Source organism: Sturnus vulgaris, chromosome 22 (assembly GCF_052056855.1).
Source record: "Sturnus vulgaris isolate bStuVul1 chromosome 22, bStuVul1.hap1, whole genome shotgun sequence".
NCBI classification, from domain to species: Eukaryota; Metazoa; Chordata; class Aves; order Passeriformes; family Sturnidae; genus Sturnus; species Sturnus vulgaris.
The window spans coordinates 5,068,718-5,082,671 of NC_142264.1; the positions used below are offsets into that span (position 1 = coordinate 5,068,718).

The following is a 13,954-nucleotide window of genomic DNA, read 5'->3' on the forward strand; positions in this document are numbered from 1 at the left end:
TCCAGTGATTTATTTCAACCCCGTTTTCTGTAAGTGAGGTTAGTGGCCGTGACTGTCCAATAACACATGGACCTGCTGCCTTTCATGCTCCCTCATGTGTTATTGAAGCTTGTGGCTCTTAGACTCTTCATTTTTTCCCTGCAAGACTAAGCTAGGCTTGGTTTAAATTGACAGCTTGAAACACATTTGCTCATTTGAAGGAAATGTAACTTATTTGGTCATTCAGGGGGAAAACGTCTTTGTTCTCCCAGGAGCTGTGAGCAAGTTTCTAGCTGTGAAAACCCAACAGAATGGGCAAAAGTAGTTATGTAGACTTTAATGCAGATTTATTTTCAATCTGCTTATATTTGTTTATAGAAACTGAATCACTGTCACATAAAATTACCAATAAATTTCAGAAATGGAAAACTGTGAATATGACTTATTTCAGCATTTCATTGTTTCCAGCCTATGAATTGCTTTATTTATACTGGTTATAACAATCCTTGATGTACTATTTAGAAATGCTATTAATAAGTTCTCTATTTTTGTCATACTTAACAGCAAAAGAATTGGGCATACAGTGTCTGTAATCCCTTTCACATTTGCTGAATTTGCAGCAAAAGAATAGCCTTGATGCAGATGATTCTGGCAGTATTTAGTGCCTTTAGTGAGTAGTTTTTAGCCACTAGCGCATGTAGCATACATCTGTGCCTTTCTAGAGTGCTTCATAGGTAAATATTTATTCTGCACCATGAGTCTTGTCTGTATCTATGTACAAGAATCTCAATTTGTGCTGATCATGTCTATGCTAAAGTTCACAGGAGTGCTAAAGCAATGATGCAAACACAAGCTGCCTACGCTGAATTTCCTCAGACCATTCTTTCTCCTTCTGTGATTGCTCTCTCCAATGGATTGGTTTTGTTTGCTTTATTTTTTTAATGACCTCTTGAGCTCAGAGGGTGAATTTCTTTGTTGCACTGTGATTATTATGATGTGTTTGCTCCCTAATGGACTGGACTGCAGAGAGAAGTGTCACTGCTGCCTTGTCACTGAATGATCAGTTCACATGCAGCATTTCACTATTATTTCAAGACCATTTATTTTCCTTGAATGGCTGGCATGTGTTGCTGTACAAATCCTGGTAACTAATGGGAATTGTTATTTTGGGGGGAAAAAGTGTATTTCTTAAATCAGGTGCCTCCCCACAAGAGGTGTGGAGCCTTTATTTTAAATCCAATGAACTGTGTTTTTGCTAAAAATGGATCATCTGTTTGAGAATGCCATTGCTGGGAGCTGTTGGTAGTGACAGAGAACTTGAATGGAAAGAGGTTCCCAAGTCTGGCAGCACAAATCCTTGCCTGGAGAGAGGCATTTTCCAGCTTTTACCTTTCAGTTGTTAACGTGGAGTGTGTGCTTTTATGCACCTCAGGTTTGTTTGGTAGTTGAAGCATTTCACAACTGCTGTCCCTGCGAGCTGGCAGGGCAGCTCAGTGCCCTGGAGGAGGAGGAGGAGGATGGGTGGAGTTTGGATTCTCCTTTTCTATCTGACTTCAGATGTTGAGCAGCAGCTCCCTTGTGCTTGGCACAGAACTGAGCCCTTTGGTCTCCCTAGTTTTTGGAAACCCTTCTGAACTGCAGCTGTTTTGTCCTTTTGCAGTGCTGGAAGAGGCTTTGGGAATTTTGGTGGTTGGGTGCCCAGGCACAGTTGTTCACCTGGGAGTTTCTGGGGCACCTGCCCAGAGCTGTGTGTGCAGGTGAGGCAGGGCAGAGCTGCTCCATGGCCTTTCAATCTTGCTTTCCCAAAGTAACTAAAAGATAATCTTAGGGCTCTGTCCCAGGAAATGTGGCAACTTCTGAAGAATTAGATCATGTATATCATTTAAGGAGGTTGAATAGTGTCTTACCACTCTGTCATAGAACCAATTTGGTGTCAAGGGAATAGATATTTGTTTCCTCCTCCTTGGGCCTGACCTTGTCTGACTATGGCCAAAGTTTGAGTCTGAGTATTTGTTTCTGAATTTTCAAGAATGTGCAGTGGTTTTCTGGGCTGCCTGGGCAGCACTCTGCAGTCCACAGGGACAGTCCAGGGCTGTTGTCCTTTGGCTGCAGCCAGAGATCCAGGCATTCCCTGGAGCTCCCATGGTGCTGGGTGCTGCTGGAGCTGCTCCTCACCTCTCCATGGCTCAGGGTTACCCCCCCAAAACCCTTCCATGAAGTGGCTGATGCATTTCAGCACAATTTTAATCTAAAGTGACACCCACACATTTGCGAGCTGTGAGTTTTTCCCACCTCGGTGCTGTTGCTGTGATGAGAATTCCCAGTGGTGCTGTTGTGCTGCTGTCAGTCAGTCCAGGTCCAGTTTCACCTGTGCCCAGGTGCAGCACTTCCCATTCCCATTCCTGGCCAGGTCATGGCAGCTGCCCAAGCCCATCTTGTGAACTTTTGCACAGATCTGTTAGTGTGACCCATTTTGCCTTCCAACAGCAAAGGGATTGTGTCATTTTATTGTAACATCAGCCTGAAAAAGTTCCTCTTCTACTGATGCACTGTTGTTTTTTCTCTCTCCCCCCCCAACCCTGTATCTCTCCAATTTTACATGAAGCTTTCTCTCAAGCTGGTAAGCACATTTACAGCATGCCTGTCCTGTGTTTTAATCACAATTTCCTGTGTGTGTTTTAATGTGCACTGTGCCACATGTGACATGACACTGAAATTAACTGTTAAATTTGTTTCTTCTTTGTGTTTGCTTTTTTTGATATTTATCAGATAAATCTGAATACACAGGTCTGGAGTCTAATAGAGGTGATCAGAATTCAGTCTTCTAATAAGCTGCTAAAAAATTAACTCTAATATATAGTTTAGTTTTCACTTTTATAATCTAGGGCTATGAAAATGTAGAAAAAGAGTATTGAGTAATGCTGCTACTGTGTAAGTACATATTAAAACATAAAAAGAAGGGAAAAAATTAAAATAAAGGTCTCTGTGCTTGCTGGAATTTTTTCCAGAGAGCCATGCATGTCTTTCTGTGTAAAGTAGCTGCAAAATTTGCTTTCCATGTCCAGTATTTCTGGAAATCTGCATCATTATCACCTACATTTTACAGCCCTATGTAGTCCTTCAGAATAACCAATAATGACATTAATTAAAGTTTTGTGAACCTTAACCAACAAGGTTAACTCAATCTGATTTGAATTTACAAATTGAGAGATATGCATATGTGTGAATCCTAAATTACATCTTGGATGCAGCTGGGAAAGTTACTTGAACTGTGGTAAGATAAAGATGTTTCTGAGCTGGAAAGGGAAGGGGTGAGCAGAGCTGGGAAAGCAAATTGCATGCTGAGCTCCATGCACAAGGTGCTGCTTTGCTTGAGACACTGCTCACCTTGCTGTGGCCCTGGCAGCTTGTCCACATTCCTTTGGCCCTGGAGAGCCCCTCAGCAGGAGAATGTGCCTGGTCTGCTGCCCCACCCTGTGCAAACACAGCAGAGCCACACCAGTGATGGCATTTGGGGACCTCAGAGGATCCACAGGGGCACCCAAACTGTGCTGGCTTCCAAGGTCTCGTTTTCCTCACCAGTTTGTGCCTTTGGGTGCTCTTTCCCTCCCCTGTGAGGATGGTGAGACCCTGGCACAGGTTCCCAGAGCAGCTGTGGCTGCCACATCTCTGGAATTGTCCAAGGCCAGGCTGGAAGGGGCTTGGAGCAATCTGGGATTGTGGAAGGTGTCCCTGCCCATGGCAGGGGGTTGGAACAAGATGAGCTTTAAGATCCCCTCCAACACAAACTGTTCTGTGATTCTACACAAATCCTGTGCTCAGACACATCATTGTGGGTCTCTTCTGCTCATGGCAGCTCATCCAGAGAAATGTGTGAGCAGTTCTGGGTCCTGCTGCTGCTCTGGCAGCACAGTGACTTTTTTGGGCTCCTTTAGCAAGGTTGCTTCTCACTGAAGACCTGTGGCAGGTGTGAGCAAAGATGGGAGTGCCTGGAATATGTGCAAACCTTCTTTTGGCTGTTGCCAAGCCACTGTCCTGGCAGCCCAGTGCATTTTTACCAGATGTCCACTCATTTTCTTGGTCACAGTGCTAGTGTGCTGTGGAGCTGAGTTAAGCCTTTGTGTGTAGGAGTAAATCCTTCAAAAATTGTTGACATGGCCTTTCCCTGGGAATTGCAGAAATTGGAAAGATGTGCAGGGAGGGCTGAGACCCATTTCCAACTCAGATGGAGAAAAGCAGCTTTTTGTAATCTCCTCTTGGATCCTTACTGTGCAATAGCCAAAACTGGGGCTGAAAAAGCTCATTCTCTCCTCACATGTAGCTTCAGCCCAGAAACCAGTGCTAGCACAGCCTCTGCTTTCACAGCCCTTCATCCTGGGACAATTTGAATCCTAAATCTCATTGTCTTTCTTCAAGGGGGACCTTGTGAGCAGCACATCAGAATTGCTTTTCCAAATTTTACTCTGTCTGTTGCATTCTACTAATGTACAGCTGGGGATATTTTCAAGCCTCTCTTCTTCTTAGAAGTGAGGAGGATATGTCAGAATTTGTTATCTAGACTTTCCTGTAACTGCTTGTTTGTTTACAAAGCTGCCTCCAGATGCTTTGCCTTAAAAAGATGTGTGTGGTTTTAGTGTAGATTATCCATAAAATAGATTGAATCACTCTCATGTCTGTTGTGATGTGGGAGTTGCTGTCAAGCAAAATCTAAACGTTAAAGAATGAATTAAAATAGATCTCTCCTCTACCAGGCACATCAAGCAGTGTAAGCACTGGTAGGACTCTGTGTGAGTAAGGTTTCAGAATCAGCATAACTTCCTTAGTCATTTGTCTTAAATTTGCTTTCTCATTGTCTCACAAATGGAATTTTAAGTGTATTATTGCACAGAGGATCAAGGCTTCACTAGAAGCACATGCCATTTTTGACTGGCAATCAATACAGCAGCAGTTTCCTCAGCTCTGTGACTTTGGAATGGCCAGACCAGAGGAGAAGGTGACCTGTGTGTGGTTGTCCTCCAGCCCTCTGACACCCCCAGACTGGTTTTGAACAGCTTGTTCTGCAGCTGCAGGAGAAAGTCACAGTGTCCCAGCACATTCAGTACAGAGCCAAGGGTCTAATGAGCAGCTTTTGAGACAGTGTCTCCTCTAAATCACTCTCCTCAGAGAGAAATTTGGTGTTTTAGCAAGACTGATGGCCCAGCCCTGCTCACAGGCTCTCTCTAAGCTGAGGCACCACTGAATTTGGTTATTCAGCTTTGTGCTTTTACCCTTCTTTCTCCCATATTGCCCCTTAGAAATGGGACAGGAAATGAGCAGAAGCCAAAACGAGCAAAACCTGCTCAAATTCAAGATTATGCACAAGGATCTCACTCCCTTATGGTGCAACTAATCAGTATTGATATGTGTTCAGTATAGCACACCCAATCTGCCTCCATTGCCTTCTGGCAAGACAAAAATAGGTGTTACTGTGAAGAAAAGAGTGTGGATGTATTTTATGTGTCATCTATCTGCTATATCAAATTGAGGCAATCAAGAGGAGACATAGCAGAAGGCAGAAAAAGGGGTTTTCAAGCAGAATCACACAAAGGTAACCACTGTGGTCTTCACTTTTTTTTTCCTTTGGTTATGAGTTCAAACTGGCTGATTCCATGGCTTTGATATAACTTCTGGTTTTTATGTGAGTATAAGTGAGAGAGGAAAAGCTGAGAGACTTTGGCGTGGAATGTGGACCCTGGAAAGTAAGCAGCATGTTTTTTAAATTGCAGAGTCCAGTGGGGAATGCTTCTGTTAGCTTGGTGTGTTCAGGAGAGCCCTGACATGAATGAACTCTGTTGGACCAGCAGTCAGTGCACAGGAGAAGTGCAACTCTGACACTGGAATAAAAGCCAGGAACTGCTTTTCTGGGAATGCTGTTTGTAGCAGAGTGAAAGAAGGCAGGGAGGATCAGCTTTCCATGAGAAGGGAGCTCGATTAAAAAAAAAAAATAGGTGATAAAACTATAGATAAAAATAATTTCTCAGCTTTGCTGTTGAATTCTGGAATTCTCCAGCTGATTTTCCACTGTTAGGGAAGCAGGATGTGTTCCTGGGATCATTTTGAGGGCATCCAGATTCCTCAGCATTCAGGGACTGATAACCCACTGCAAATGATAACAGTGCTTCAGACCACTGTGGTTTTTGCACAGGTTTCTGTGAGCTGTTTTTGCAATCCCAAAGCATTCTTTCAGACTCTGATTATTAACTTTTTTCCTTATCCCCCCCCACCCTCCATTCCACTCTGTGCAGGGAGCAGGCCCAGAAGACTTCAGCAATCTCCCACCTGAGCGAAGAAGAAAGAAGCTTCAGCAAAAGGTCGATGAACTAAACAGGGACATTCAGAAAGAGATGGATTCAAGGTGAGTCAAACCTCTCCCATGAAAAATGCAATTGCACTGAGCAGGGTCCCTGTGTGTGATGGTCGTGGGCAGATCTCAGCAGCAGAGGCTGTTGGGAGATGATTCCATCATCCAAAGCCTCTCTGATCTGCAGCTCAGATTTCCTGGAAGCCCGAAGATAATGACTCCTGTGCTTTTGTGAATGCTTTTTCTACAAGGCTGCATTTATCATTCTGGTTGAGAATAAGGCTATTTTAGCTACACACTTTTTAATTGATTCTGGCAGCCTGTATTTGTTCCTTGTGTTTGTTCACATTCTGTAGTTGTATTAAAGATTCAGCATGTTTTGTTTGTGAGACACAGAACTTTTCTTCCCTGAAGGATTTCAAGACTGGTCTCTCCCTAAAAACTGTTTTGCATTTGTAGACATGTGCCTACATTTTGTGTCAGCTTGCTTTCAAGAACCTGCTTCTTTTGCCTACTAACCCAGAATTTCTCCTTTATATTTTATATCATGGATAAGAAAAGAAAAACTGCACGTGGTTATATGATTTGTCATTGCTTTGTTTTTTCCTCTGTGGTAACTTAGGTTTGCCTCTGTGCAGGTTTTTCTTTCTGTTCTGTATTGATTCTGAGGTAACCCAACATTAAAATCAGATATAGAATTGCAGCAGAGTGAAGTTTAAATAAAGACAGTTTATGATGGAGAAAATAGCACCAGCAGTTAAATAAGAGTTAAACAAACAGTAATAATTGTGACTCATACGTTTGCAACATTGTCCCTTAGGGCTTCAGGCACAGAGCAGTCCCACTTCCTTGCCACCCACACTTTTTCCCAGTTTCCATACACACAAGGCAAAGGCACAGGATTGCAATTGTCAAGAGTTTGGTGGGAAACTCTAAAGTATAAAGAGTGTTAACTTGAGTCGTGGGACCTCTCTCCCACCAGCTAATGCCTAGAGAAAATCTGAATAATTGTGCCTAAAACCAGCCCATAATTCCATTTCCAGCTCTGCAATGTCCATCAGCAGCCCAGAGAAGCTGCCCTGGGACCCAGCTGGACACGGGGTCACATTTTGTAGCCTCAAGTCCATCTGTCCCTGTGCTGTGACAAACACAAACCATCTGGAGCCAGCTTCCTTTTAAGCAGTGTGAAACAAATAAATATCTTTCAGATTATTTGGGTTGCTAAAGACAAGCTGCAACAGGCAGGGTGAGAATTTCTGGTTTGCCCTCCATTTCTGTTATTGATACATCTTTGTTCCTCTTTCTCAACTGGAGGTCAGCCCTTGATGGATGATAATGATTCCACTGTTTGTCTATGCCCTGAAAACTGGGAAGATAATAGTCTAGAAAGTCGGAGCTGTCATAGATTGCAATGGTTGTGAGATTTATTATTATTTTCCCCAGGGCAGCAAGTAGCTACTGTTGTACTACATAAAAAACCATGTCAGGCTGAAAATCAATATCAAGTATCTTCTCACATTGTAGGTAACTCACTGTTTTTCATCTCTGACAGTGTAAATTCTCTTCTGGCAAATAATTCTACTGTTCTTCTTCAATGCCTGGTTCTATACAGGGCAAAAGCTCCACCTGGGTGTTCTCAGTTCCCTTTGTAACAGCTTAGGTTGAACCTCAGAGTGAAGAAGAGACAGTTTATTGAAGGCATTTACCCCCAGCTGCATTAAATGTGTTTTATTTTTGTTCTGCCCCTCAGAGATGCCTTAACAAAGATGAAAGATGTGTACATCAAGAACCCCCAGATGGGAGACGCAGCGAGCGTGGACCACAGATTGGCAGAGCTTGGGCAGAACATTGAAAAGCTGCGGTTAGAAGTTCAGAAATTTGAGGTATGAGAAGAGAGATCTCAGTAAAAAGCAGCTCAGGTCTCAGCAGGACCTTCCTGGCTTTTCCAGATGTATTGATGCACTTTGGTGTGTGAGGGCAAGGGCTCTGTGAGCCACTTGCATTAATTGGGGTCTTTGAGCTGATTTGTGTAACATAAACATTCACCATCTCCTGTGGCTGTCAGCCCACTGTTAAATTTGCCACAGAAAACAAATTGTGTTAACTGGAGGTGAAGAGAAAATCTACTTCTCTCTGGACTGCCCAGAGGGCTTCAGATGCTTATTTAATTAATTAAATAAATTGAAGCATCATGTTACAGACGTCTGTGGAAAATCAGAGTGACATAAATGCAAAGCACCATTTAGAGACTTAACAGCAAGACAGAAGCCATCAGATGAAATATGTTTTAAGGAATAGTCTGCCATGAACAGGAAGCTGCTTAGTGATATAAAATCTCCAGAACAGAAGGGGGGGAGAGTTTGGAATATATAAAGCCCATTATAATTACATGAGAAGGATTAGACAGCTGAGAAAAGACTTCACTTTCTACATTATGCTTTGAACATAAACAGATACAGCCCATTAATTTCAGATGTGGTTTTACTATCCATTGCTTTCTTACCCGTTTGAAATCAGTGTCTCTTTCATTCTCTCCAGCTTTTGTTCTCGTGCATTCAGCAGTTGCTGAGTTTCTGGTGTTACTCAGACAACTCTCAGCAGCTACATATCATTTTACTTGATTGTGACTAGAGCAGCATCATCTGCTGGCTGCTAATTGCTTTTCTGTCAGGGTGTTTTTAGGACCCAGTGCCAGAAAATGGTTACATTTTCAATAAGTGTGTTTTTCAGCAAGACAGTTCAGAACACAAACAACTGACCACTGCCACTCAAAGGAAAACGTGAACACGTTTCCAAACCGGTGTGTTGTGTATCCTGTGTGTCAGGAGTGTGCCAGCAGGGTGAATTCTGTGTGTGTGTGGCAGGGCTGGCTGGCAGAGGTGGAGGGGCGGCTGCCGGCACGGACGGAGCAGCCGCGGCGCCAGAGCGGAGTGTACGAGACACAGAACCCGTCAGGAGTGAACAGCTGTGCCCAGGACAGAGAGAGGTACAGTATCTGTACAGCACAGCCACACACCCTGGCCCTGCCATGTCCCACCTCAGAGAGCCCCATTTGTCACCCTGATGGGCTGTGTGACAGCCCCCTCCCTCACTGCTGGGACGGCGAGAGAGCCAGAGCGTTTTTACAGCTTTTAATGGTAAAAAATGAGAGTTCTCACTTAGCTGCAGTCACAGCCCAAGCTAGCTCTGGAATCACTGAGCTGCTCCAGCTGGAGCTGCTGCCCCTGCCCCCAAGCCTGGTGACCGGGTGGCTCTCTCTGCTGAGGTTGGTTGCTATAGTTGCTGTGTTTTTCCTCTCTTGAGCAGCCCCGATGGCAGTTACACAGAAGAGCAAAGCCAGGAGACTGAGATGAAAGTACCTGCAACAGACTTTGATGATGAGTTTGATGATGAAGAACCACTACCCACCATAGGAACATGTAAAGCTCTCTATACATTTGAAGGTATCACTCAAACTTTACCCTCGTTTCACTGACTGAGTTTTTTAAAAGTTCGTATGCAAAGGGCAAGTGGGAAACCTTCATGAAACCTTAAATAGCCAAAGGGCAAGTGAGGCTCTGGTGTGATTGTGTAGAAAGGCACCAAGACAGGGATTTGTCTCCTGTTGCACAGGAACTCTACAAGAGAAAAACCAAAACTCTGCTGTCAGGGTCACATTTGTCTGGTTCTCTATGTACACACTGCTGACTGCTGAACCACAGGCTCCTGTTCTTGCTGCCAGTCATGCACCAAAAGCTGTGTCCACCCATGGTCTGAGTTAGTGATTGCTGAAGTCCCTGTTGCTGTGTGTTTCAGGTCAGAATGAAGGAACAATCTCTGTAGCAGAAGGAGAGATGCTCTATGTAATAGAAGAAGACAAAGGTGATGGGTGGACACGAATCCGAAGGAATGAAGATGAGGAGGGCTATGTCCCCACGTCCTATGTTGAAGTCTATTTGGACAAAAATGCCAAAGGTGCTATGACCTATATTTAATGCTATTATTATTGTTTTATTTGCTTTCACAGAGATAATCCAACCCTGAAGCTGCTCTGTGTTACAGATAGAGCCTTTTAAGAGTCTGTCCAATGCCACCAAGTGCATTATTCTGTACGTGGACTAATTATGGCTTGTTGTACTGCAAAATGTGCTTTTCTTGCTCAGAGAAGGGTAGTGTGGGAGACTGTGAAAGCAGAGGGGAAATGCAGCCTTTCCTGGACAGTGCTCAACTGCCATTGCCATTGCATGCCCAGCTTAGTGCAGGGAGCACAAAGCCCTTTGGGATCATTCAGGCTCTCCTCAGATACCCAGGTGGCATCTCAGACACGTCCACAAGTCAGCTGTTTGTCCCAAAGTCACTCGGTGGAACTTTATAGGGGGAATATTTAGACTGCTGGTTTGTGTCTGTGTGGGAGCTTTTCAGAGCCTGTTGTGTTCTGGGAACCTTTTGGATTGAAAACTGGTGGTAATTTAGTTTAGTGTGTGTGGAAGGGGAGGGAGAGATCTTACCAAAAACCCTCTACAGAGCACTCTGTGGTCCTTGATAAATGGGTGAAACATTAAGAAAGCTCCTCTGTTCTTTCCCACCTTGCTGCATTTCAGATGTATTTGCTGTTTCAGATGACCAGAACTAATGGTTTAATCTTTTGCTTACACAAGGTCAATGCAGACATTCAGAGTTTGGACTCCATAAGCTGCTGTTTGTTGCTTTTAATTCCTCCCAAATGTTTTGTGTAAGGAAGCAGTGCTGCAGGGCAGACCTGGCTGGAGTAAATGCCAGTGCTGAACACCTGGTAATGGGATACACCAAGGAATCAAAAGATTTAGCCCTGTTTCAAATCAGGACATGTTAGAACACCACTGTTAAATAATTTGTGTTTATTCAGATTGTGTTTCCTAGACTTGAGAGTTCTTGGTGTGAAACAAGCAGCCTCATCCGAGTCAAAAGCAAACTGAACCATTTTCTTTGGGGTTTATGGGCAGCAGGAAGAGAGGAGTAGGACTGTGTCCATAAACCAGCACTGAAACTTGAGCAGTTCAGTGTTAATCAGTGCAGTGCCTTGTCTGCTGCAGGTGAAAATCTGGGCCTTGTTTTATTTTGCCATAATACAAAGACATGGTCAGTTGAGATGCAGAACAGTACAGAATATTTAGCCCCCTCTGTTGGTTTTTATTAACCTTTGAAAGAGGAACAGGGATCATCCATTCCCCTTTATATCCAGAACAAGGCTGAAAGATTGCAAATCATGGAATCACATTCCAACCCTCTGCCATGGGCAGGGACACTTTCCACCAGAGTAGAAATGCAAACTGTGCTGGGGGAAGGCTGATACAGCTGCAGCCATTTCTGTAGCCACAATGGAGGTTTTTCAGATCATTTAAAGTTTTTCCATTAATTTTGCTGGATTTCAGGGACAAAATCAAATGTACCTGTGAATACCTAATGTATAGGAAAAATAATGTTTACCTCTTTTATTGCTCAAGTCTCTAGTTTAAAAGAAAAGCTAAAAGAGAACTTTTCATAGAATACAACATAAAAATTTGGAGGAAATGCTGCTGTATTTATAAGGTGAACTTTGTTGCAAGCTGCAAATTGATTTTTAAGGTATTGGTAGAAGTGACTTGATTCAGTCCTTGAAATAGAAGCGATGACATTCCTGAAGATAGCACTGTAAATACTAAAGCATTTGCAAACTTTAGTAATCCTTTCCTTCTTTTGGAAAGAAGGTTGAGCAGCTGGCACCATGAAAGGCAGGAGGGTGGGAGCTCACAGCAGCCCCTGTGGCTGTCCCAGCCAGCAGAGCCAGTCCTGGCTCAGCTTTACCTGCCTGGCCAGGCTGTGGCTGTGCCACGAGCCAGGGACAGCTCAGTGCCACTGCTCAGTGCTCTGTGAGAAGCTGCTTTTTCACTCAGCTGGAGCCTGTGTTGCCAGGGCTCTGCTGCAGAACTGAGCTGAGCAGGACAGGTAAGTTGTGTGCTGCAGGTGCCCTCCTGATCATGGTCTTAGAGGAGCCAAGCTGGGTCTGTGCCCTGCCAGTCCCTGTGTGAGGGCTCCTGATGACATTTACAGGGTGCCTCTGCTCAGAGGGTGTTGGCAAACCCTGTCACAAAAAGAACAGTAATGCCTATGTTGTTTTGCCTTTTTTTTTTTTTTTTCCAGATGTGCACAAACCACTTCAGAAAATCTCTGAGTAGGTTTGCATAGGCCTGTCCACCCTTTATTCTCCTGGTTTGCTGCTACGGTTGTTTTAAGAGCTCTATTTGAGAAGGTTTTCTTTAGAAGAGATGAATGTCCCATCTCCATCACTGAAAGACTTTGTTAGGTACCAGGTCGGCTCTGAAATGTCACTGCCCACGAAGGTGCTGCCCTGCCTGTGTCCCTTTAGTGCAAACAGCACTGTTGTCCTGAATAGAAATGAGAGCTGCAGGCTGTGCTCCCGCTGGGATTCCTGCAGGAAGCTGTTCTGTGCACACCTGGGTGTAGCACCTTGCAGGGCTTTTCTGTACCTGTGGGGTGGCTGGTGCTGAGAACTCAAACACAGGAACGGGTTGGGCCTTTCAGCTCGAGACTGACCACCCTGTGTTACTGAGCCTGGTACCTCCTCATCTGCTTGGGAACAAAAACTTTCACTGAGGGATGTTGTGAAATCGTGTGACACAAAAAAACCTGCATGGAGTAACCAGCTCTGTACAAACCCTGCATTGCACCCAACAGAAATCCCACGTTCCCTTCCAGCAGAAAGCCTGGATGTTTGTTTGGGTGACATGCAGGAACAGAGGCTGGTTTGGAAGGTTAAACTTCTTGACAAAAACTATTTTGGAGCCTGGGCTGATGAGCATTTTGGCTCCTTTGCCGCTGTGGGTCTGTTCCCCCTCACCTCTGATGATATCAGTAGTTCCTTCTGGACAGCTCTGGCATTCCCAGGGCTGCAGCTCTGCTGTTTGCTGTAACCACCATGCAGAGCCTTGACTTATATAAATAAATAGGTAAAAGTTAACCATGCTGATGCACTTTTTATCTAGGATATATCTGATTATTTAATGCTTGCCAAATTATTTAGGAATTGGTAATTATAAACTGGACTGTGGCTTTTTAAAATCCTTTTGTTAAATACGAGCCCTTAGTTCTCCCAGTATAAAAAAAAAATTGTATATAACATAACTTAAAGACTAAAGTTACTTGAATTGTTTATATCCTTTTATATGTGTATAAATATAAATGGTTTTATAGGCTGTTCTGCTTAACCCAGCTGTTTTGGTAACTACTCAGTCCCTCTGATGTTGATAAGTGTTTTTGGTTACTCAGCTGCCTGCACCTGGACTTGCATAGGAACTGCTGTTGTGTGTTAAGGTTTGTTCAATCTGGCCAGTGTGGTTGTCTTGTTTCTATTCTTATTTTTTAAAGAATCATCATCTGTCAGGAATCTCTTTATAGCTTGATGTACCATGGTGTCTTCTTCTAATAAACATTATATTTTCTCATTCCTGTGAGGTTTTGGTTTTTGAGTTTTTTTTTAATATCAGTAACTAGTAGATAGCAATAATTAGTGGCAAAAAATAGCAGCACTTAACTTTCCTAGGGACAGCAAATGGCCCAGAGCTGCTTCTCACTCTAAGCACAAATGCAGTTCTTCTCAAGACAAATATTTTATTGTGG

The 13,954-nt window shown here is 43.7% G+C and overlaps 1 protein-coding gene across 50 annotated transcripts in view; it reads left to right on the forward strand.

Moving 5' to 3' along the window:
• Window positions 1-13,954, forward strand: part of FNBP1 (formin binding protein 1) — a 92,008-nt gene that overhangs the window by 74,285 nt on the left and 3,769 nt on the right. For 11 of the 50 annotated variants that reach the window (XM_088177282.1, XM_088177279.1, XM_088177280.1 and 8 more), the window contains 8 exons: window positions 2,585-2,599; window positions 2,749-2,784; window positions 6,264-6,373; window positions 8,070-8,202; window positions 9,184-9,305; window positions 9,623-9,762; window positions 10,115-10,273; window positions 12,458-13,788. In XM_088177282.1, coding sequence (XP_088033408.1) covers window positions 2,585-2,599; window positions 2,749-2,784; window positions 6,264-6,373; window positions 8,070-8,202; window positions 9,184-9,305; window positions 9,623-9,762; window positions 10,115-10,273; window positions 12,458-12,492 — 750 coding nt within the window. In that variant the 3' untranslated portion in view covers window positions 12,493-13,788. Of the gene's footprint in view, window positions 1-2,584; window positions 2,600-2,748; window positions 2,785-6,263; window positions 6,374-8,069; window positions 8,203-9,183; window positions 9,306-9,622; window positions 9,763-10,114; window positions 12,063-12,457; window positions 13,789-13,954 lie in introns of those variants that run through there. The other 39 variants (XM_088177313.1, XM_088177297.1, XM_088177278.1 and 36 more) reach the window with 19 other exon arrangements.